The sequence below is a fragment of the Thunnus thynnus genome, chromosome 7 (assembly GCF_963924715.1).
Source record: "Thunnus thynnus chromosome 7, fThuThy2.1, whole genome shotgun sequence".
Taxonomy (NCBI): domain Eukaryota; kingdom Metazoa; phylum Chordata; class Actinopteri; order Scombriformes; family Scombridae; genus Thunnus; species Thunnus thynnus.
In genome coordinates, this window is record NC_089523.1 from 21,136,193 (window position 1) to 21,160,330 (window position 24,138).

Genomic DNA, 24,138 nt, shown 5'->3' on the forward strand with positions numbered 1-24,138 from the left:
TTGTAGTTCCAGCAAGTCATCCATTGACATAAAATTTTGTTTTCTTTTTTTGAATTCAGTTATAATTAAATACACAATTGTATTATTAATACCTATTTAATTACTTTAGTTGGGATTTTGTTGAGTTAGGACTTCTTGTGTGTGGAGTACTTTTTCTCTTTACAGGATCTTTAACAGGACACAAGACACAAAGAGGTTCACTGTCCCTTTTACAAGATTTGGGAGAGACAATAAATCAGTGTCTGTCTGTGTGGCTCCATAGTATATGCATGTGCCCACATGCCTGTGTGTGTCTGTGTGTGTGTGTGTGTTTGTGCACAACCATTGCCGTGCAAATGTGCCTGCGAGACAGCAGTCTATTTACGAGGTGCTGCAGCTGGTGTCTAGCGTCTGGACCCTGTCACGATCCCTGACACTGTCACTGGCTAACAAGTAGGACTCATTGTGCCAGGCAAGCACCCTCTCGCTTCTTTCTCTCCGCCATTTCTCCCCCCCCCCCCCCCCCCCCTTCTCCCCCTTCTCTCCCCTGCACTTGTTTTTTCTCTCTCAACTGTACACCCATGCTCACATACATAAATGTAAGAGCTGCTTAGTTTAGCTTTTAATGATTCCTTTACAGTCTTTCAGTTTTTATGAGTTCCACTTTATGATGACAAGTTAAGTTCCAGGGATTTTCTCTGGTCAACACAAATGAATTCTGTGTTTGAGAAACCTCACTGATCAAAGAAAATAAAATTCTGCTTTGCTTACTGCGAGGTCAGACTGCAGGACATTGTTCCTAGAGTTGATAGAAGTTCAGTATGCTGTCAAGACAGCTTGAACGCAGCTTTCTAGTTCAAAGGCACAAGGTTTTGATGATTATTTATTTCACTGCCCTTCTGCTTAGTTTGATGCTCAGTCAGGGCTTAGAGCCAGGCGTGATTGAACTCTGTGATTACTGTTGCCCTCTCTACTGGTTTGCTTTAACCGGTCTTACTGAAGTCGTGGCCGAGCTTAGCCTTGTCCAATCCAGGTTCCTGTCACTCTCCTGCTGATAAGCCAATGTACACCTCCTCGAATCCCCTCTCCTGTCCCCTCCTCTTTCTGCAGTCTACTTTGTAGATTAGTTAGTAGCTTAGTTAGGATCATTAGATGTTTGTTATGTTATCCTCACACTGAGCCCTGTTAACTTCACCAACAGCCATGTTACGTGTAATAACTAAAATATCTCCTTCCTATGAGTGCACTGTACATGCTTGCACTTTTCCTTCCACAATGTGATAACAACAGTCACACTCTCAAAGTTTTGGGAGATGAGTAGCTATAAATCATGTATCAAAGTTATTGCTCATAATGGCAGCGTTATTTTCAAGAGTAGGGTTTGTAAAAAGTGTAAAACCACTGGTATCTACTTGTGGATACTCTGTTATTTCATGCAACAGCCAAATGGCCCACAATCATGACAATCAATGATTTATTATCTCTATCTAGCTGTGATTTTCTGCCAGCTTCACTGTATCTGAAAGAAACTGCTTCTTCTCTTATCTGTCCACCCATCCTGAGTACTTTGTGCCTGTACATTGGTCTAACAGCTATTCTGTACGGACTTAAATCAGAGATTTATCTACATCATTTTCTTCCTAATTGCCTCTTTGTCTGTGAGATACAAGCCCGCTTTCCTTCTTGAAGAGGGAATTCTCTCTTCTCTATCGTTCCTCCTTTTGCTGCACATGCCTCCCTCCTCCCTGTGTCAGGGTGTGTTGGTCTACCTCGTGCTTATCAGTGCTTCCCCATTGGCTCCTTTTTCCCTCCTGCCTTCCCCGAGGCTGTGTCTACCTCCCTTTTTCTGGGGGAGTCCGGGGGGGTCCTCTTAGGGTCTTTGTGAGCCTTGCTCAGCATTGCCACTCTGGGAATGGGTCCATGTCCAGCTGGAATCCCCATTGCTTCTCTCTCTCTCTCGCTCTCTCTCTCTCTCTCTCTCTCTCTCTCTCTCTCTCTCTCTCTCTCTCTCCTCTCTCTCTCTCTCTCCTCTCTCTCTCATCTCTCTCTCTCTCTCTCTCTTCTCCTCCCTTCCCTCTTTAACTTACATGCTCATTCTCTATAGGATCTTTGTCTGCCATCCTCATAGCTGCCAAACCATTACTTTCTCTCAGAGTCAATCACTTTTCACTGTCCGTTAACCTGCCAGCAGTCAATCTTATTTTGCTCTTTGTCAAATGTCATCCTCTGTGACATGAAACATTCTCCCTAACTGCCCCTGTCTTGTCAACGAGTCCTTCTAACATTTTACCATTTTACTCCCCTCCACAATTGGGGAGCATATACCTGAGCCTGTGCTGGCAGTTTGCTGCCAACCACTGGCCAGCCAACATCTGGAAATCGCCGCTGCTGGAAGAGAATAAAACGGCCCAGAGTTCTGGTCCTGATCGTGAACCACTGTTAGTGGAGCATGAAAAGGCTAAAGAAACCACTGTAAATTTATTAGACTGTGCGCCTTTATCTGTTTTCATCACATGAGAAGGGGACTTTTTAGTATACAGTAGTGCAGATGGAGAAAAATGTCACTGCACAGTAAGGGAAAAGGCAAAAAAGTAAGAGACAGAGAGAGAGAATAGTGGGTGGAAAAACAGCGGGGGGGGGGGGGGGGGGGGTTACACAGGAGAGACGATGACGAGTAAGTCAGAGTGAAATAATTGGTGCAAGTCTGACAAAGAAACGCCATGTGCACATGAGAAAAAGATGGTGACTGAGTGTCTCAAAAAAGAAGAGTAAGTTTGAGAGCGTGAGTGTGTGTGAAACAGGGAGAGAGAGAGAGCAAGAGCGAGGGAGCATTGTCAAACAAAGAGAGTCCTGAGTCAGCAGCAGAGCAGTTTTCTCCCCAGGCAACTGGGCAGGGCTTCTCCTCTCTCTCACTCTCTCTCCCCCCACTTGCTTAGTCCTCCCTCCCTCCCTCCCTTTACAAATCTGCACTTTTGCATGCTATTTCATGCTTTCTGCACTCTTCCTTTCTGTTCTCTTGCTGTAGTGAGGCTGCTCCCTCTGTACACCGTGAACTGCAGTGGTAGGAAGAGAGCACAAGTTCTGAAAAGGGCAATTGGGGTCTATATCACCCTTCTAAGTTTTCTTCCTCCACTGTTTTCTCTCTCTTGTTTTCATATGAATAATTTTACCAATTCCTTTTAGCACATGTTGATGAGGTTGCCAGGCCCACCAAGGCCTGTCCTAGTGGGTGTGAACAGTGTAAAAGTGTAAGATGCTGTACTTGCATGTAGACTTAATCTGTCATCCCAAGGAGCTCATTAGTTTCCCAACCAGAATGTGAGGATAATGGTTTCTCCTTTGTATTGTAGGTCCTTTGTGCCGAACAGGCTTAGGTTTTCTGTGTTTCTGAACTTATTCTGGCACAGCCTGTGGAACAGTGTATACTAAAGTCCTTCTTGCAGATGATTGACCCCAATTTTTTTAGTGCGAGCTCATGTGTGTGTGTTTGAGCCGGTGCCTGAGTGCGTAAAGTGGGTTAGAGTAAAAGGCACTTGTTGACATGGTATTACTTTTACACCTCTCCAGAGTTCGGCTAAAGGCTTGCCTTGTTGGAAACCAAAAAGGAGGGGAGCATAAAAAAGAGCTGAGAAAAGAGAGCAGTTGGAAGGGTGGGGGGCGGGGTAGTGTGGAACTGTCCAATATATCCTGTAAAGTTGGCCTAGGCAGCGAGGCTTGGAGGATTGGTCTCCATAAAAGACGGTGGTTTCTCTTTCCCTCAAGTCTCTCTCTCTCTCTCTCTCACTCTGCTTTCGTCCCTCTCCTTTTTTTCCCTTCTCTTCTCCCCCTCTCCTTCCCTGCCCCCACGGCTGGAGTAAGCGTATGACAGTGAGACAGTGCCCTGCCAGGCCCACTGGCAGAGTCATCATTCTTAGCAGCACTAAATCACTACCTCCACTAGCTAGACAAACATGTCACACTCACAGAGAGAAAGAAGGAGAAAGAGAGGAAAGAGGGATAAAACGGTATAAGGAGCGAGGGTGATACTGAGTGACGAAGGCAGGGAGCAAATAAAGGGCTTTGGTGGTGCACACAAATAAGTGAAAGCAGAGCATGTGTGGAACTGGGGTATCACTTCAAGCTTTACTGCCAACCCAGAGTTCATTAAGGGCTGTTATTGAGGACTAGGGCTGGGCTGGAGGCAATGGACCAAGGTCCAGAAAAGGATGATTTGAAAGGGTTTAATTTTGGCTGCTCCCCAGGGTTCCTCCCCCCTTCTGTTGGCTTCCACATGGATCCGAATGGTGCTACGCTTTGACGTTGACTAATTTATTGACTGGTTCCCTCATTCGGCATAATTTGTTATATATGTTCTCCTCCGCAGAGAAGTAATGGGCTTGTCATCACATATGCGTATGTATGCACTTAGCTTAATGTGTGTGTTTTTATTGCTATATGGATACCTGTATTTGTTTAAGTCATATGAGACCTGAATTCATGGGCATATGTGATTTTCACATTATAGATGACTAGCCAAGGTGTCAGGATGAAATTAAGACCTAGAATACCCCATAAAGTTTAGACTAGCTGTTATCAACAGGTATTACATAACCCATTGAAGAGCAGTTGAGAGGAGTGCTTGTCAGTGCAAAATAAACTCTTTGTGTTTGTAGAGATCCCATAGAAACTCGTCTGGGGTCATTGGCAAAATATTTTCAGACTTCTCAATCTGTGTCTGGATAAACTAACCCGATCAAGTGATCAGTATATTCCAGACCTACCTTCAGTGGTGTAGTAGGTCCGTTGTAGGGTAAAGGGTCTAATGTGTTGTGCCCCGTGTAGCATGCCAAAACACAGTCAAATACCTAAATTACCTGTGTGTGTGTGTGTGTGTGTGTGTGTGTGAGCGAGCGAGCGAGCGAGAGAGAGAGTTTGCAAGCGCATGTGTGCATAGTTGGTGCTAATAGAATTCTGCTGTCCAGCTCACAGCTGTGTCCTGCTGATGAGTCCCAGGAGGCCCCAGCATGTGTCTATGGTTACTATGTTGAGGCTCCAGCATGAAACCATGTGTAGATCATTACTCTCTCTCTCTCTCTCTCTCTCTCCCCCTCTCCCTCTCTCTCTCGCTATCTTCTAGTTTGTCTTGCTCCCCCTCACACACCCACCCACCCCTCTCTCCTCTCTGTTTCCTCTCACACTGCCAGAGCTCCAACTTGTGTCACTCTACACTCGTCCCAGGCCCAGACTCTGTATCTCTCTAGCCCAGTCAAGTGCAGAGCTCCTCTCACTGGGCTATGTTTAGAAATGGGCTTATAAGATGGCTATAGTTGTTGTGTGCTATTGCAGAGGCAGGGAATGCAAATGGTTTATTGTGCAGCATGCAGAGCGATAATGCATGCAGAGACTATAACTGTTAGCAGGTTCACTTAGCATTTATTGGGTACTTTAAACGTCGGTAATATACATTGTATTGAGTAAGAGGTCATAACGCAACAATACTACAAAGCAATAAAATTAAGTAGTTTAATATATGCATATCTGTTCATTAAACATCATTTTTGAAGACAAAACCAAAACAGAGAGACTAAAAAAAGACATTTGAGGACATAAAGTCCCACATAAGCAGAAAAATTTTTAAATATATTCAGGCATCCTATAAATTAGAGTCATAGAAATGTTATGTCAGTTATTAAAAATTACAAGCTCTCAACTGAGGGATTGGTTGAATTTGCTGTAATTCTTGTAATCACAAGGTCACACATTCCTTGAGGGACTATTTTTGCCCATTTCACTATCAGCTTACCTGAGGGGGTGCATCAAAGGTTAAAAGTTCAAAGTTAAACCTCAGGTAACAATAATATTTCCTGTGTATAGTTTCGTTTAGATCGCAGCCTTGTATCAAGGTGATGCAGCAGCACCTCTTTGGTGATTCGTTAGTGTTGACGGTGTGTGTAGCTGTGTGTATTAATCTTAGATTAATTGTGGAAGTTTAGACTATGCAGTGCAATGGCACACTTGAAAGAAGCTGTTCTATGGGCCCAAGTCCTCATTCTGTTTGATAGTGTGTAGAGTAATACAGGGGTTAAGCTTCATTACAAGGTACAGAGCATCTTGACAGTATACCTCACCAGTCTTGAAAATGATTTTTCTCTAGGTAATACAGTTTAAAAAAAACCCCAACTTATTAATTATTAGAAACACAGTCACTTTGATGGTATAGGATATAACATACAGAGTGAAGTGACATTACATACAGATAGGTGGCAGCTGAGTGAAACTGTAACTGTCAGCTCTTAGAAAAGGTGTGGTGTTTTGGATCACCCCAGACCATCTAAGAGGCCAATTCCCAGCCAGAGGAGTTCCCACACATAGGTCTGACCAGTCAGACATAGGCCCAGCCTGCCCTTATCCTAACAGTCAACCCCATCCCCCATGGAGGGGTCACTGCAAGCTGACATTTACAAGGCCTCCTAATCTGCTGAGAGATTGATGAACCCTCATCCAAAACTCCTCCTTTCCCCAAAACAAACGGCTTTGTTTTTAGTTTCACTCTCCTTCACTTTTTTCATCTCACACCATTGGTTTGGGAACGGGTTTTGTCCTGAAGAGTACATTTGTGTCAGCATTTTCTGTCTGTTTACAGCTAGATACCTGTATATGTCTAGTGTCCATTACGCTCAGACATGTGTGTTGTGTTTATTATGTGCAGGGATTTACACTCTGAACCTGCACTGCCAGGTTCTGTCCTGCACACAGACACACAGGCAAACTGAAGCCAGCTGGCTTTGCAGAGAGTCTGCCAGCTGTTCTGATTTATGTAAGACTGTTAACCCTGGACTAGGTTGGCTCCCACCAGCTCCCACTAGCCCATTAGCACAGTGCTAAACTAACAAGTAATATAGCTCTCCTTTCACCAATGTACAAATTGTACATAATATCATAAGCTTGAAACAGCAATCTTGGGCTTTGTTGCCAAAATTTGTCATGTTACACTGAGATAAACAAGTACCTCTAACACTTGGAGCAGAAGTCTTGTTTCATGCTAAAAACTGTTGTGTGATTAAACGGTGGCAGATCAAAGTCACGTATAGATGGTCAAAAATAGGGCTGAACGGTATCGGAAAAAGATTTAAATACTTTGTCTAAAAAAAATCTACATTTTGCCAGATATCTGCAGCTTTATTTGTCAGTAGTTCCATTTAGACAGAAAGAGTGATCATTCGCAGCGCAGGCACTCTTTTTCATTTGTTCTCTTTTGTTGAAGAAAGTCAGCATTTGTGGAATCTGTTCATGTTCAACCCAGTTTTGACCATTCATACCACATTGTTGGTCACAGATAAATACTGGGTTGCTGCTAAACATAATTGTCATGTTTCCATATCATTAAAAGTGGATGACACAATGTTGTTTTTACACTTGAAATTAAAGCTTTGGGTATTATTGTAGACAAATTTGTGTCACTTTATCATGTGTAAGTCGTAAAATTAACAATAATCATGGTCAAATGTTGCAATTGAGAGGAGCAGAATTTGGTGGAATATATACTCTATACAGTGCTATATACAGTGGGGTCCAAAAGTCTTAGACCACTTTCCTATTCACTTGAATGGGAAAGTACTACAATAAATTTACATTATGTTCATCTTTTTATACCAAAGTCCAACATTGTTGGACCTTCATAAAAAGCAAGTTTTTAGCAGGGTCAGAGACGCAGGTTGACCCATTAACACTAATGACAGTTAAATGTTTTTCTTGGATGCTTGTTTCAGTGTGACAGGAGTGTCAGAGATGAAGGGCTAGAAAAGCATAGAAAGCCTGGAAATCTCATGCCCCCCTTCTTATTAGCATGTTGTTGACTTGCATTGGGGGCTGGGGGGAGCAGAGAGCGGTCAGGGCAGACATATTTAATGCTTGTGAAGTAATGGGGCTGAATCAGCAGATAGCTCCACTGGGAGCCATTAGCCCAGACATGTGTCATTAACCCTTTCCCTGGCCTGAGCTCCACCCCTACCCACCCCCACCCCCACCCCCTCAGACGGAGTCATGTAGACCAAAGCACTGATTCAGGTAGTGCAGATACAGAGAGGGGGAAGGGGTAAACCAAGGGTACAGATAAACACTTTCATTTGCTCCTTTGACGTTGTCTCTAATATTTTTCCTGCTCCTCATTTGATCTGTCTGTTTCCTCCTTTTTCCTGTAGTGCTTTTTTATTTAAGTTACCTTCTGCTTGTGTTGTTTCAGTCAGTATTTCATACACCAGGCAAGTCTTGCGTATAACCCGCTCTAAAGTAAGATTGAATAAAAGTGTTTGATAGAGTTAGTTATAGTTATACTCCACTCAAAATCAGTGTTTTTAGTATCAAATGCTCACCCCCAGTAAGCTTGAAGCTTTGTCCTTCATAGCGTTTTCATAGCAATTCAGTATCTTCCAAAACCTCATATTTTGCCTAAAAAATGGCTTAATACACAGCTTTGATGTAACTGATGTAATAGCTGCTGTCAGTGGTCACTCATGAAAAACAGAAATAGCTCACCATGCAAGGTACAAATTTTTCAAACACAGGGCCATGTTGGGATAAAGTTGCTTTGATTTTCATGAAATTTGGTGGGATGATTGCTCTCATCATTCTGGATATAATATATACAGGACAGGAAATCAGCCATTTTGGATTTTGTGCGTAAGTTTTCATTTTACGAACTTGTTTGAGGACTTTAGGATGCACAAAAACTCACGAAACTTTGCACCCATGTTCAAACTATTAAATATTTCCATTTGATATTGCAATTGGGCTTGAGCGTGGGACGTCGGCTATATAGGGCCCCCTAATTACTTTTAGCATTTTTGAGGTGCTAGAGGTGCTCAAATACTCACAAAACTTTTCACATGCATCAGAATTGGCGAAATGTGATATCTGATATGGGTCTTGGGCTCGGGTGTGGCAAAATGGCTCAATAGCGCCCCCTACAAAATTTCAGAGTCAAAGCCCCCACCTAATTTGACGTACGTATTTGATGTACGAAATTTGGTAGGCAGATGTACCATGTCTAGACTTAAAAAAAAATCTCTTGGAGCCATACCCTAACAGGAATTGAGCCATTTTAAATTTACTGCACAATTTTTGCGCAGTTTGAAGCCATTTACAGGCATTGTACGTTAATGAACTCATCCTAGAGAATTAACCAGAGGGACTTCAAATTTGTTCGCTGACATCTAAAGACCTTTGTGATGCTAAATTGCGAAGCCTTTGAGGTGTCATGGAGCGGCCTTGATGTGGCGAGCCAGTCAATTTTGCCAGTATTGAGTCATAGTCATAGCGCCACCTACTGACAACAGGAAGTCAGCCTTATATGACAAACATCATCTGATTTACATGAAATACACAAGGTGTGGTCTACACGATATACAGCAACATGACTTATAAGTAGTGGGTGTTCTGTAGTGCCACATAGTGGACACAGGAAGTTATATTTAACTCCTTTGTGCAGTGTCCAATATTCATGAATGCATATGCATGTCAGGCGACCTCCACTAAATGTATTGCGCTAATGACCCACGTGTGTAGCACCACCTACTGGCAACAGGAAGTCAGCCCTATGTGACAAACACCATCTGATTTACATGAAATTCACATGGTGTGGTCTACACATGATACACAGCAACTTGACGTGTAGTTAGTGGGTGTTCTCTAGTGCCACATAGTGGACACAGGAAGTGATAGTTATCTCCTACATGCAATGTCCGATATTCATGAAAATATATATCCATGTCAGTTGCCCTCTGGTAAATCTATTGCTGCATTAATATTTCTCTTATGTAGTGTTGCTTACGGGGAACAGGAAGTGAAGCCTAAATGACACATAGTTCATGAAATGTATACACAATTTCCAATATCTCATCTTCAGCACCACGTACTACACATAGGAAATATTTTACCCATTCACACAGTGTCTGATAATCCTTAAAATTCAGAGCCCTGTCAGCCGACCTCCAGTAGCAATCCCACAGCTGCCACTCCATCTGATGAGCGAGGTGCGAGGGCCAGTTCCTCGCTGCTTGCCGTTTTAATTTCCTTTCTTTCTGCTGTAAAAACCTGTTGCCATTGGAATCGTAACCATAATCAACATAATTCAAGCTGAACCCAGGCAATATTCTGTGGAAATGGATACGACTGTTAACTTTCAACAGCCACCTTTCAAGCTTAAAGTTATGGGTGGAGAATCACTTTAACTGTGGGGTAATAAAATACTAAATACTAAAAATATTAAGAAAAATAACTAGGCAGAGAAAGTAGTGCCTCTGTAGAGAGGAGCACATAGCAAGTTAGAGGTAGCGTTTGCCTTTAGTAACAAGTTTGGGTTCTAATTTTTGGGGTTCTCAGAACAAGAACGTCCTTGCCTTTAAGCTAACTTTTTTTTTTTTTAACGTAACCTTTTTGCAGGCCTCCCCATGTTGGCTGTGGCTGCAGGGCAACAATAGAGAGAAGGGGCAGGCCCATAACACCTGCCAGTCTTAATGGTAAACATATGTTGAGAAATGCATAGAGTGAGGAGGAGGAAGGGAGCAGTGAGAGGGCGAGCACGCTCCTTAAAGAGGCTCTACATTCGTACATTTCACTAGCTGTGTTTCTTTGTGTGTGCATGTGTGTCTTTGCGAGTGTGCCGTTGTCTTCAGAATTATCCAGCATTATCACATTTTTCTGTGCAGTACTACAACATCCCACAGTATCATTTGACCAGTTCAGCACTCCGGGGTTTGTCACCTACATGCAACTAACGTCTGTGCGTCTGAGTCACATTAACACACACATGTCAACACACACAGGATGCATGTGTGGGTGTTTTGCTTGGTGCTCAGAGAGATCATCACAAGTGTAGACTACCAGACTTGATCCCCTGCCATGTATTTGACACAAGTACATCTGTATGTGTGTGGGCATGTGTGTTTCTGTGTGCATTGAAGTTTGCACCTAGACATACACGCGCAGCCATGCCTTGCTGCTATATATATACGTAGTCTTCGTGTATAAGCTCATTGTGAGTTTGAGGGGTCTCCCCCTCTCTCCCCCTCAACTCAGCTGAGAACTACACGTCATGTCTGTCACCTTCTCTCTGGCCACAAAGCTGCCCATTATGGACACACAGGGTTCAGTGACCAGAGAGTGGACTTTAGTAGATGATGGTCTGGACCCACCTTCCACATCCCACTTGGCCTCCCTAGATCTTCATTTCAGCCTTTATGCACTCTTTCTGCATGTCGACTTGCTCTTTCTTCATGCTGTATAATATTTCTCTGCACTAATTTTGATTGTCCTTCCAGCCTTCTCCAGTAATTTTTTTGTTCCAACCTTTTTGGCTCCAATAAAACCAGTTGCCAAATCTACTGCCACTGAGTCATTCACTTCTTCCTGCTGCCCTCTACTTTCCCCATCTCCTCCTCTTTCTTATCCTCTTGATAGTCCATCCTTACCCCTTTTATGCCTTGCTTACTACCCTCACCTTATTTCCAACATCTGAAAATGTCAGTCTTGCTTTGTTGTTGTTTTTGCTTTTCTCCAAATCTCTGACTGCTCATTTTGAATTACAATATAGTCGATCACACCATACAGGTGCTGTTATTGATCTGTATTTATACGTGTATAAGTTGTCAGACAATATTGCAAGAATAAAATAGTTATTTGATTGACGGCCTCAATGCAATTTCAAATTGTGAGTGATGAATGATTATTTATGGAGAGTCTGATGCAAGTAAACAAAGCAGAGTAACTAGGCTGTGTCTGTCTCACACTTACCAGATGATGGCTGTAAAACATGTATAGTAAAGAGCATTTTCCAATTTATTTGCCTTCCAGTGGACATGCCCTGTTGTCCTTCTTTTTTAGTGAAGAACTCCCAGAGGCAGTTTTTCTCCTGACCAGTTTCTGGTTGGGCAGCCAGCTGTCAGAACATCTAAACCCTTCACCAGTCGGGCGAGAGGGAATAAATGAAAGAAAGGCAGATCAAGGAGGAAGACATGCAGAGATCTTGTAGCTGAATACTGCTCTGGAAAAGGTTTTGTGTCCCAGGTTTCTCCTCTGCTAGCCCTCCCCGCCCCTCTCTGGATAGCAATAGGAAAACCCCTGTGTCCCATAGTCAGACACTGCCTGACAACTCTGACAAGCCAGAGGATTTTCACCTCTTTTACACACACATGCACATACACACCTTCAAAACAGACATTGGGCAGTCACAAGAGGGAAATGTGAATTCATATTTGCCCCCCCCCCCCCCCCCCCCCCATGCACACACCCATTCATTACTCAGATGTGTTGTTATCTTATTGTCTTTTATATCTGTTATTCTCACCCATACTGTATTTACACTTACTTCAACTCATCTATACTTTCTGCCACACACACATGCTCTGCGCAGACACAGACACGTACACACACACACACACACGAGTACTGTACACACAAAGACACCCCCCCCCCTCCACACACACACACACACACACATTCTCACTTGCTGGCTTGCCGGCTGGCTCTAGAAGGAGTCAAATGGCTCAATGTGTTAAAAGCATTAGGTAAGCATGAATCCAGCAGTGCTCCTTGGGCCGATATCATATGTCCTGCTTCATTACAATCTGGTGTATACATTCAGCTGCATCTCTGACCCTCCATCTATCTATCCCTCCCCTCTCCTTTCCCTCTTGGGTGCTTTAACACAGAGCGGGCCATCTCAAGATGTTAGCTGAAGAATAGATGAGATCTCTCATTATTGTAAACGCTGGCTCAGACTGTAGAGCCTTTACAAGCACATCTCCACTCATGTTTGGAAGGGAGGAGAAAACATGTATAAAGAATATATACATCTATAAAGAAAGCCTAATTTCTGTTACAGGATTTATGAGTGAAGAGGGCTGGAGCTGCAGAGGGAGGGAAAAGAAATTAAAATGCATTTAATTGAAGTTTAACAAATTATCTTTTGTCCACATGGTGGTACAGGTCTTATTTTTTTTGTCCCGCGACTATTTTTGGGACCTGATATGACATTAACTACTGGGAGGGTGCTGACTAAAACCAGCTGAGAGACGTGTGTATGAGGGAGACAGACAGAGCAGGAGAGGGAAAGAGATCAAAGCAGTAGCCTGTAGCAAACCTGTTGCCTGCCGACTGTTACCTTTAGCCCTGTCAAAGGCAACGAAGAGGAAATAACGCCACACCTCACATCCCGCAGCTGCATGCGTATTAGGCAGCGAACACACTGAGGCCTTTTCTCCGAGCTTCACCGCAGCACTTGGCCTGCTGCACCACACTTGTCTCTCCATCGCAGGCTGCACTAGGCTAACATTAGTGCTTTTCTCTCTTCATAAGCAGTTGACGGTGTGAATGCATATATTTGTGTGGCAGATCACAGCTAAGAAAGCAGCTCAGATCAGCCAGCCATTTGTGCCCAAGGCATCAGGAAGGACTGGGGGGGGCGGGGGGGGGGGACGAGGAAGGTTGACTGTGGTTGTAGAAGGGAGTATCAGGGTATTGTGAGAAAATCAACATTAGTTTTGACAGAAAGATCCCAGGTGTGCACAGCAAGACACAAAAAATGTTATCTGGATGAGATGTAAACTTTTTCAATGTACCTAACTATGGTACTGTTAACGTAGCTTTTGCTTGGTTCCTGGAAAAAAAAAAAAAAAACAAATCGGAAAACTTTTAACTACTGGTGGATCCAGACTGTCTCAACTGAATCACGGTGAATCAAAACACCAGATTATTGTGATACTCCACAGAAGACTTCAGGGACACGAGCGTGGAAAAACAATAGCGAGAGAAGGAAAAAGTACTGGAAAGAGAGCAAAAAAAGGGATTAAGTAGAGAAAAGGGATACCTCAGGGAAAGATGAGAGAGGCGCTCTTGTCTTAGATACTGTAAAGAGCCACATATCTCTCAGTTGTGTCTTTTGCCATCACTGACTGTCATCAACAGTGCAGACTTTGGCTGATGCAGCACCAATGCAGCGGACCAAGGGAAAACTCCTCTATTACTTTGTGTCTGTTAGCCTCTCTTTGCCTCTCTGTCTTTCTCCCCCTCTCTCTCACAGGCTCTGCCTCTTTCAAAACCTTTTCTTACAAAAAAATAAGAGAGAGGTCTTGTTAATCAGCTTTTGGTTTCAGTTTGGGGGCTCATATATAAACCCTCCCTATTTTCTCCGTATACCCCTGCCCCCCATGTATGTAATAGATGAGGATAGCAGAGTGTATGTTTACGAGCGTGAGTGCTGGACTTGGCAGGGCCGAGCACTCCTTCAGTGTCTCACAGTTCATCACAGCTCAGTGACTGACTGACTGGGCCCCTGTCTTTCTACCAGAGTTTACATTATGTGCGCACACGTATATGCACTCACTCATACGCGACTCTTGACTTTCACGCTTCTCTAAACTTCTAATTGTTTCTAGTTTCTAAGCCGCCCCCAAGGTAATTGTTTAAGATTGTAGATAATATATCTGTAGCCATTAACCATAGTGTTCTCTTTCTCTCTCCCCCCTCTTCCCCTCCCTCCAGTGGTCCTATGCGTTGGAGAAGCCCAACACAGGCAGTGTGTTCAGCTTGGCCTGGTCTGCAGACGGCACCCAGCTGGCCGGGGCCTGCGGCAACGGGCATGTCATCTTTGCCCATGTGGTGGAGCAGCACTGGGAGTGGAAGAACTTTGTGATCACCCTTACCAAGAGGAGAACCATGCAGGTAGAGAAAGAGCCACACACACACACACACATTCAAAATCATGTTTCTGTTCCTTTTCAACGCTCAGTTATATGCATATGCAAAAGAATCAAGCTTGTGTCTCGCCTGGATTGCTGGTCCATCATAAGAGATATTGTTTTACATGTTAAAAGACGTCTTTAAGGGTGTTTTTGAGAAGAAAAATAATATATTTTCGGCAGGCAAATATTAACAGGGCCAAGCTCAATTATGTCAGCATAAAGATAGAATTATAAAAATACCGAGATGCCATAGGCAGACTGTGAAGAGGTGAAGTGAACATGCTATGTAGAGAAGCAAATGCTTCCCAGGCCCTGGCTACTTGTGGCCATATATTATAGTAAGACCCTCCCAGTGTGCCAGGCAGTCTTGCAATGACAATGACCAGCCTGTCTAGCTGCCTCCCTTGCTCCACCATTCTCTGCTGTTTAAACTCAAGCTAACCACAAGGTAGCGTTTACATGCGGTTAACACACCCAAATGTACATATACACACACACTTGTATACTTTCAGACAGGAATACACACGATACACCTACAGAAACAGGGTCACGCACATGCATGTGTGCCAACACGCATGTACACTCATTAGCTTGTAGACATCTTTACCAAGTGCAGTTTATGTAAACCAAACAAACGCGGGTCATCAGCCATTTATTTTGAGCCTCGCAGGCGCTTTTCTGTCTCCCTCCTCCCCCTCTCCTCCTCACAGTCCTTTTTAAAAGTGCACATCTGCCAGTGGTTTGTGAATCAGCCAGCTAAATTTACCACCTTGCGGTCAAATGTTTTTTATTCTTGGTTGTGTTGCATGTAAATTTGGCTTGCTGGAGGGGGCAGAGGAGGAAGATTTGTAAAGCTGTAAAAATAACCCCACCTTTCACCTGGTGCTGGAAAAGACCCTTTCATTCATTCATAGAGAGAGCTGCAAGGGAAGTATTTATCTATGCAGGTGAAAAAATGAACACCAAACCAGTGCACGCACACACTCTAAACAGTAAAAACTGCTTTCTCTGACCACAGTTGCCCTGCGTATACTTGGACATACTGTAGACTGTTTCCTGTGTATATTAAGAAAAAAACTCTCTAGTGTGTACGTGACTTTGTGCGCCCCTCTGTTAGTGAAGCTAGTGTCTCCAGTTTGTTGTTTGCAAGTTTAAATGTAAAGTGTTTGCTCAGTAGTATAAAGTTTATGCCTGTTTTGTAACCTCTGAGGATTCACCCATATTCTTGTTTTTTTCTTTTTCACTGCACGCATCTTTTTGTGTCCCTCCCTTTTGTATTTTTTTCTCAGGTGAGGAATGTGATGAACGATGCAGTGGACGTGTTGGAGTTCAGAGATCGAGTCATCAAAGCCTCTCTTGCGTACGGTCACCTAGTGGTGGCCACCTCCCTGCAGTGCTACGTCTACAAGTCAGTAGCCGGCTTCTCCCTTGTTTGTCTCCTCTGGTCCTCTCTTCCCTTATTCTCACTGGAATTAAACTTTCAGAATCACATCAAGGTTTTGTGCATGCTTGTTTTTGTTTTCTTACAAATTAAAACTAAATATTTCACAAATCCTAAAGACATTCTCTGGAACCAACTGAAATATAATGGCTGAGTTGTTAGATAAGCCTAATGAATTTGCACACAAGACTCTGTCAAAGAATGAAAAAACACGGAAAAACTGGCAGGATTAAGAGTAAAGACAACCTCACAAATATAAAGAACTTGGTAATTCTAGTCCTGTGTGAAAAGGGCTTCTTTTTACTGTATCTCTGTCCATCATCAGGGCCATAGATACCATTAAGAACACCAAGGTCACGTACTCAGTATTGACTCTGGGAATTTTAATGATCGATAAAATATGGTGGATTTGAAGACCCTGTCTGGTATTTGTTAGACTAAATATTTTTACATTTGACTATTTTTAGGAAAAATTTAAATGAAAATACAGTAAATTAATTCAGCATCTCCACCAGAATTAAATCCTGGCAGTGAGGAGAAGGCCTTGAAACAACTTGAAGACTATCGTGTGAGGAGATAAAGAATTCCAGAAAATTTAACACTTAATTAATAAAATGAGAAAGAAATAATCAGAAAATATCACAGTCTGTAGATTTCTCTCCACTCCTTCATATTGGTATTCCCTTTATGTTATTTTAACTTCTTTCATAACTCTTAATCTGTCTTTTCTTGGTGTTGTTTCTATGGCGTTTGTGCCAGATGTGGCACTTCTGTATTAGATGTCTGAATTTTCACAAATTTTGTTATGTGTGTGTCTGTGTGTTTGTGTTTATTTGTGTCAGCTCAAGAAACTGGAATACTCCCCTTATCTTTGACCTGAAAGAGGGAACAGTCAGCCTCATCCTGCAAGCAGAGAAGTGAGTCTCTTCATTACAGGAGCAGTGCAACAAGAGCGAGAGAACAGACTGTTATAGATCATCTATCAGGTCCTCTAATGCTTCATTACTCCGCACTTACCATTCATCAAGTAGCCAAGCCAAGCACACACACATATAGATATACACACAGTGACCGTGCTCTAGCTTAGCCAGCTCTGTCATACAATAAGGCTGAGAGTGTAACCACTGGGGGAAATTAGATTAATAAGGAGTAGCTCTTGTGCAATACTCCAGTGCAGTGTCCCTGACACTCATCATAGAGCTAAATAGATTACTTGCCATTCTGTAATCTCAGTTGAGCATGATGACTCTTGCTGAGTAAGTCTATGCTGTGTTAATGTGCAATACATATTTAAACTACATGCTGGTGTCAGCTGATTGACTAACTGTTTAAGTAACTGTTACTGCATAACTTTTCATCTGTATCTCTGTCTCCCCTTGCTCCCCTCCTCCCCTCTCCATGCTACCACATGCACCCATATATAAAATCATACATTTACTTTTATACTGCCCTCATCCACTGTATCCTCTTCCCTCCCGTTGTCTCTCCCACCCAGACATTTTCTGCTAGTGGATGGAGCAGGGTTGTATACGTTCTCCTATGAAGGTCGACTGATATCCTCCCCCAAATTCCCTGGTATGAGAGCTGACATCCTCAACGCCCAGGGTGTCTCGCTCAGCAACGACACCATTGCCATTCGAGATAAGAGTGATGAAAAAGGTGAGGGAACCACTGTCACTAATATAATTTATAAATAGGATGAACTGTGCCTTAACTATGTTCACTTTTCCTTCTTCCTCACCAGTCATCCTTCTCTTTGACGCCCTCACTGGGAAAGCTCTTGGCGATGGGAAGCCCTTGACTCACAAGGTGAGTAATCCTTTGCCCTTATAGAGTAGTGAGGTGGTAGATGCTAGTTCTGAAAGTATTTTTTCAGTCTGTAGTTTTTTTAAGTTGTAATTTTGTACCACTTTTAGCAAACAGCAATGATACTCAGCACAGTAACACAGGAGTCTCCTGGATATCTTCCTCACTCTCCTCTGTTTTGTCACAATTGTCACGGGAAAATTAGCACCTTGATCATTCTTACTAGTTCATTAAGTTTGCTGACCTCAGCGTGATTAACGTTTTGATAACTCTGTCCCATAAACATCAGTTGTCCAGTCATACAGTTGCTTAGCAACCTCAACTGGGCATGGCAGGCCTGTCAAGCTGTGGAGTATTTTCAGCATGCCAAAGTCGTGTTCATGGAGCACTAGGAAGTGCCTGGTAACATCAGGAAGTGTCATATCAAAATTAGTTTGTGGTTCCTCGCAAGTACGTGGTGCTTGGACCTTAAAATAGTGACAACTTTTAGATTGTGTGACAAACCTAATATGATGGCTATATGTTTCCTCAATTCTTCAGATCCCTTAAAAGCCAGCACTGTCAAGACAACAGTGTAAATTCTTGTATCAAAGTTCCCCAACATTGAACTTAAAATTTAACTTTTATTAAGTTTGGAACAAAAAGCACTGCACTAAAGTACTTTGTCTCTAATAGTGAATCCACTGATCACACTGATCCCATTGAAATGAACAAAATGTATTTATTTATTTTTGTCTTTTCGGAAACATAGCATAAAAGTGTGTTAGCATACTTAGTTATTAAGCATAACTACTGGCTAATTACAGTATTTTGTATGAACAGACGCAGGCTGCCATCATGCACATGCGTAGTTAAAAGCAAGTATATATCTGGCCTTAGATTAATCCAGCGACCTCTTGTGGGGGTCCCAACCCCCGACAGCAAGATTTGCCAAACTCATCATACTCTGCCAAATTCATTTGTTACTCCTCACGCTCAAAGCCTTTTCTCTTAAAAAAGAAGTTAAGCACATTGTTTGAAAAAAAAAAAGCTGTATTAAATTATACAGCATATCTCATATTTGTGTGGTTTGTCCAAGTATGTTTTGTTATTTTATGCATCCACATTGCTACATTAGAAAGAATTAACAGTCTAATCTTGCACACATTTTCCACAAAATATTGTATTTACATCATTTCTATGCCTTCTACATAGATCACCATGTAGTGAGGATCCTATTCTATAGCCTGTGAACAGGGAAAGTTATTTCCAAATAAGCTTAGTTGAGGGTAACAATCTTTTCAGAATGAGTGTCTGTGCTAAAAAGATACTTATATATATTCAGAATGGTGAGAGACAATAAAGACACAGGAAGAGAATGGGGGAAGGGCTTTGGAGTCAAACTAAGAGGGAGAGAGACAAAAAGAAGGAAAGAATTAGAAGAGAAGGAAAAGAAGTGGAGGTAGCAGTAGTTACTGTTTGTCAGCATGGCTTTGTCTGCCAGTACTCCACAGCTCCAAGACACTGCACCAAAGCCAGCTGGCTCTCGCCAAAAACACACAGTCACACACAGGTTCGCACACACATACACACATACACACACACACACAAAAAGGCTGTTGGGTCATGGTACAAACCGCTCTCCCTCTTTTTCTTTCTTTTCCTGATCTTTTGTGTTCCTTCCATCATTCACTCCTCTGGTCCCTCTTACCTTTGTGCTTGTATGTGTGTCTGTATTCATATGTAGCTGGAGGTGGTGGAGATAGCTCTGGACCAGTGTGGGCCATCCACTGAAAGGAAGATTGCCCTGATAGACAAGAACCGTGACCTTTACTTGACCTCTGTGCGTCATCTGGGGCGAGAACCCAAAATCTGCAAAATGGGTGAGACAAGGAGGAGGGAATTCACATGGCAAGATGCGGAGTGAAGTCTCTCTTTTTAATGCACATTTTAAAAACTATTTTCTTTTGCAATTAAACACATTTGATTTGTTTGTTACATTCATCCAAACGGATTTATTAGAATTGAATTATTTTGTAAGTAAAAATTGCAGTGTAGTTAACGTCAAATGAACATGATTGTTGTATGTGTGTTTTTTCCTGTAGGTAGCATGATTCACAGTATGGCATGGAATGATGCTGCTAACATCCTCTGTGGTATCCAAGACAACCAGTTCACAGTGTGGTACTACCCTAGTGCTGTCTTCACTGACAAGGAACTGCTGCCAAAAACATTGTACATAAAGGATGGCAGGTATACCTCTTTGCTCTCACTTTTATCCTGACATTTTATAAGAAGATGATACTTTCACCAGAGTTACTATGACTAAAGCAACTGGTCAAGTTAGTAGCAAGGAGTACAAATGTCAGGACCAGAGTTACCTGACTTTTTTTTGTTTGTTGTTATCTTAAAGCAGTCATGGAAGAAAAGTAGAAGGAAAAGATGTAAATAAGAGCTAAGGAGACAGATAGAAATAGCTTTTTTGCACCTTCTAGCTCATTCCCCAAGGTACAACACATAGCGATTTAGGCACTCTTTTTTTGCCAGCAGCTGTCAGACTGTACAATACTTCCTGCCCAAAAGTCCTCCAGCACAGGCCAGTACAGGAGGTGCTAAGGCAAAGTGCCTGCACTGCCTATACAATCTTGGAATACTTTTGCATGCCTCCGCTACACTATTCTGAATATTTGGTTGCACAGTTTTGTGCAACATACTGTATGTAAAAAACACACATTTGTACATCCATTCACACATTTGCACTTTATATGATAATGATGCAATTTTTGGTTGTTTATGCTGAAAAATTGCTATTTTCTGTTTGATGTTCTGCTTTTACTATTTTGGTGCTCCAGTAGCCAAATTTCTCATTGAAATGTTCTTTTTATACAGTGTGCAAATGGAGAACACCAAATGCCAAGTGACAAGACCTAATAAAAAAAACAAATATAAAGACCCCACTTTAACCAATGCTTCTAGCTTTTTAGAATATCTTGGATGGAAGGCAGGTTGGACCAAGAGCAACACTTTCAGTATATTATTTCATCAGTTCAGCAGATTTACTGTATATGTGGTGGGCTGCCACAAATTACTCTTTGTATTAGAAATTCTGGCACACATAACACACATACGCATACTGGCAAAAATTGCATGGTCAGCACAATCCATCATCTTCTACCTACCTTAAATGTTAACAAGTTAAATATTTTTTATCAATACTTGCAAACACATTTCATGAAAGCTTTCATATTAGTTTGAAGCATTGTGTTTAGACATGGTGTTAAGCAACTCAGATCAAATGGAGTGCAGCGACAAGAAGTCAGTTTTTTTTTAGAAGTCCCCAGTATCAGTGACTGATAAATCCTTGAATCAACTTCACCTACTGTACTTACTGAACCCACACTTCAAACAGTGTTTGACTGCAGACCAAAATAGCTGGAGGATTAGACAGGCTCATTAGCCACGTCCACTGTTTTTCAGCATTTGGCTGGTAACTGTTGTTTGTCCTGATAGTATGGATAGCAAGGCCAGAGAATTTGACAACTTAATATTCATAAATGCATAGCTTTATAGAAAGCTATAAAGCAAGATGTTTTATAATACGAAATGTGAGATTGTAGTCACGTGAGCGTTCATTCTAATTCTGATGTGTGTCTTTGTCCCCTTCAAAGTGAGTTCAGCCGTGCACCCCACATTCTGAGCTATGTGGGCACCAAGGTGACGTTACGCCAAGGAGACGGTTCATTAGTGTACAGCAGTGTGCCTCCCTACCCAACCCTCCTTCACGAATACAGCACCTCTGCACGCTGGGAGGATGCACTGCGCCTCTGCCGCTTTGCCAAAGTAAGATATCGGTCTTTCCCGATTTATGTAGACAAATTCTGACAAATAAAATATTATCAGTTTGAAATTGGCTATACCTACGATGACATTGCTATATCTGGTCTTAGTGTTTGTATCCTCTTATTAAATATGTGTCAGAGTGCATTATTTTAATTTAATCTAAATTTCTTCAATTTGGCATTTGGATTAATGTAATTGACCTTAAGATAGCGTGACGTGTCCTGCAGTCTAGGGCTCTGGAACTGTTTGGGTTCCTGTGGTGTGTGTCACACGCACACGTGCATATATGTATGGGAGAGAGCGAGACAGAGTCTGAAATGAGAAGGTAGTAGACAGGTTTATGGGACCAAACCAGCAGGCTTTAATTAGCCTTCAATTAGCCTGGTGACACCATTTACCGGATTTAGCCCCCCTAGACCTCACTCATAAATGCACACGCCACTATAAGCATGTGTAAACTCTCCACATGCATACACACACACTGGACGCAGTGTGAGACTGAGTCTTTGCTTGGGCAATGATGCAATAACCACAACTCTGGAGAAATGGACGACTAGTAGCAAGAGGAGGGTGGGACAAAAGGGATGAAGAGCTTTTTCCTTGACCCCTCCCCCCCTCTACTTCTGGTAAGTTTAGTGGCAGCGTGGCTTTTCCCAGAATCACAGTCTTAGTTGTCAGTAAGTGCTCACCTGCTAAGAGTTGATACACAGGAGTTTGAAGTCATACACACAAACAGTAATACTTAATATACAGTACAGTAGAAGAATAATTTTTTATCTGTGATTACATTTTTGTATCATTCTGACTTCAGGCTGGGAATGACAGTGTTGTTTGTTGTTTTCCATAAGTGGTTTCCGATTAGAGCTGTTAGTGATGGACAGTGATTAAAGGGGGGGGAGTTACAGAGTGGTGACTCCAGTGTGAGGTTTGCTCAACTGTTGGCCAACTAGTGGTTAAGGCTCCATTTAATGAATGCAGCTGCACGGAACAAAGTGGTGAAACATTTGTTTACATTCATTAATGTTGTGTGCAGAAAATGTCTAAGAGGTTTGGAAAATGCTTGATTTTCAACATAATCTGGTGTTTCATCTACACAATCACTCATGTAAACCAAAAATCTTTTAATATTTGAAATGAAACGATGCCATCATTGTAGTTGTTTGTTGTCTCCTGGCGTCTTACACCAGACACGAAGTGGAGCGGATCGGACCAGAGCTAGATTGACTGACGTGGGCACCAAAATGAAAAAGGCGCGTTTTTCCATTCCGCTCAGCGTTTGGTGTAAACCTGCCGTCATGAGGGCGACCATCTGCTCTCAGAATGCGCACGTGTCCTCTTACTTTTGATGTTGTGTGTGCAAGCACATTGACGGTAGCTAGCTAACTGTTGTACCTGCTCATCAGCTACTAGAGAACAGGTGGATTTTGTTATCGCTTTAGCAACATGCCAGGTTGTTGTTTTAATGACAACTGGATGGCTAATGAAAAATATAAAAAATGGCTGCAGAGAGGAGCCACAGAAAGCAAGGCGTATTGCACAACCTGCAGAAAGGAGATGGAGGAGTCGGAACACGCCAACCATTCAAGAGGTAAAAGTTAAATTTATCTAAAAGTTGTTAACGACAGCCAAGTAAAATTGCATCATGTTTGTACATGCATAGTGTATGGTACGCCACATTTTTGGCTAGCCAGCTGCTAAATTTCATCAATGTATACTGAAATTCATGCCAAATGCCGATAACCTAACCTAACTGAAACCTTATTGATAGAGAAAATTAACATGTTTGAGTTCTAAATGTCTATCATTTAAATTTTTGGTGGGATATATAATTGAGCATTAAGCCTTGTTTATGGTCGTTCGCAAGACCGTGGCGCCGTCCTCCACAGAAGGCACACGTGCAAACAGAGGCTTTCATACTCAAGCCGTAGTCTGTAGCAGTTTTCTTCAAATAGACAGGGTTAGGGTTAGTAACTCAAGCATGTTGATTTTCTCTATGTCAATTAGGTTTCAGTTAGGTGTCTACATACTGCTGGTCCGTGTGGCCTACCTCATTTTGTTAGCAAGATAGATCTATTCTTGTGAGATTTTCAAGCTTGACATAGTTGAGGTTTCAGTTGGGCATCCATTTTACTTACCTAGTCCACTTCGTCCAATATAGCTAGTGAAAAGTTAAGCAGGTTATGTGACACCGCACTCTCCCATAAAAGGTTCAGGTCAGGAGTTTTCTTTGACAATAATTACACAATAAAGAAGGCTGTCTGTACACCAATCTTTCCCCCTGCTGCTGTTAAAGAGAAACACATTAAGTCATGAGTGTAGACTCATTTATTTTGCTTTATATAGTGTATTTGCTAGGTTTACCCCTCTGTAATGTTG

General features: G+C 42.3%; 2 protein-coding genes across 6 annotated transcripts in view; one reads left to right on the forward strand and one right to left on the reverse strand.

Moving 5' to 3' along the window:
* LOC137186186 (caspase a-like) overlaps positions 1–20,509 on the reverse strand; it is a 198,079-nt gene extending 177,570 nt beyond the window's left edge. The window contains exon 1 of the mRNA XM_067594897.1: positions 20,499–20,509. The gene's annotated coding sequence lies outside the window, so the exon portion shown is untranslated. The remainder of the gene's footprint in view (positions 1–20,498) is intronic.
* Positions 1–24,138, forward strand: part of ift80 (intraflagellar transport 80 homolog (Chlamydomonas)) — a 44,098-nt gene that overhangs the window by 15,093 nt on the left and 4,867 nt on the right. For all 5 annotated transcript variants that reach the window (XM_067594886.1, XM_067594887.1, XM_067594888.1 and 2 more), the window contains exons 9-16: positions 14,497–14,676; positions 15,986–16,104; positions 16,980–17,054; positions 17,633–17,796; positions 17,882–17,946; positions 19,670–19,805; positions 20,028–20,175; positions 21,591–21,762. In XM_067594886.1, the coding sequence (XP_067450987.1) occupies positions 14,497–14,676; positions 15,986–16,104; positions 16,980–17,054; positions 17,633–17,796; positions 17,882–17,946; positions 19,670–19,805; positions 20,028–20,175; positions 21,591–21,762 (1,059 nt within the window). The remainder of the gene's footprint in view (positions 1–14,496; positions 14,677–15,985; positions 16,105–16,979; positions 17,055–17,632; positions 17,797–17,881; positions 17,947–19,669; positions 19,806–20,027; positions 20,176–21,590; positions 21,763–24,138) is intronic.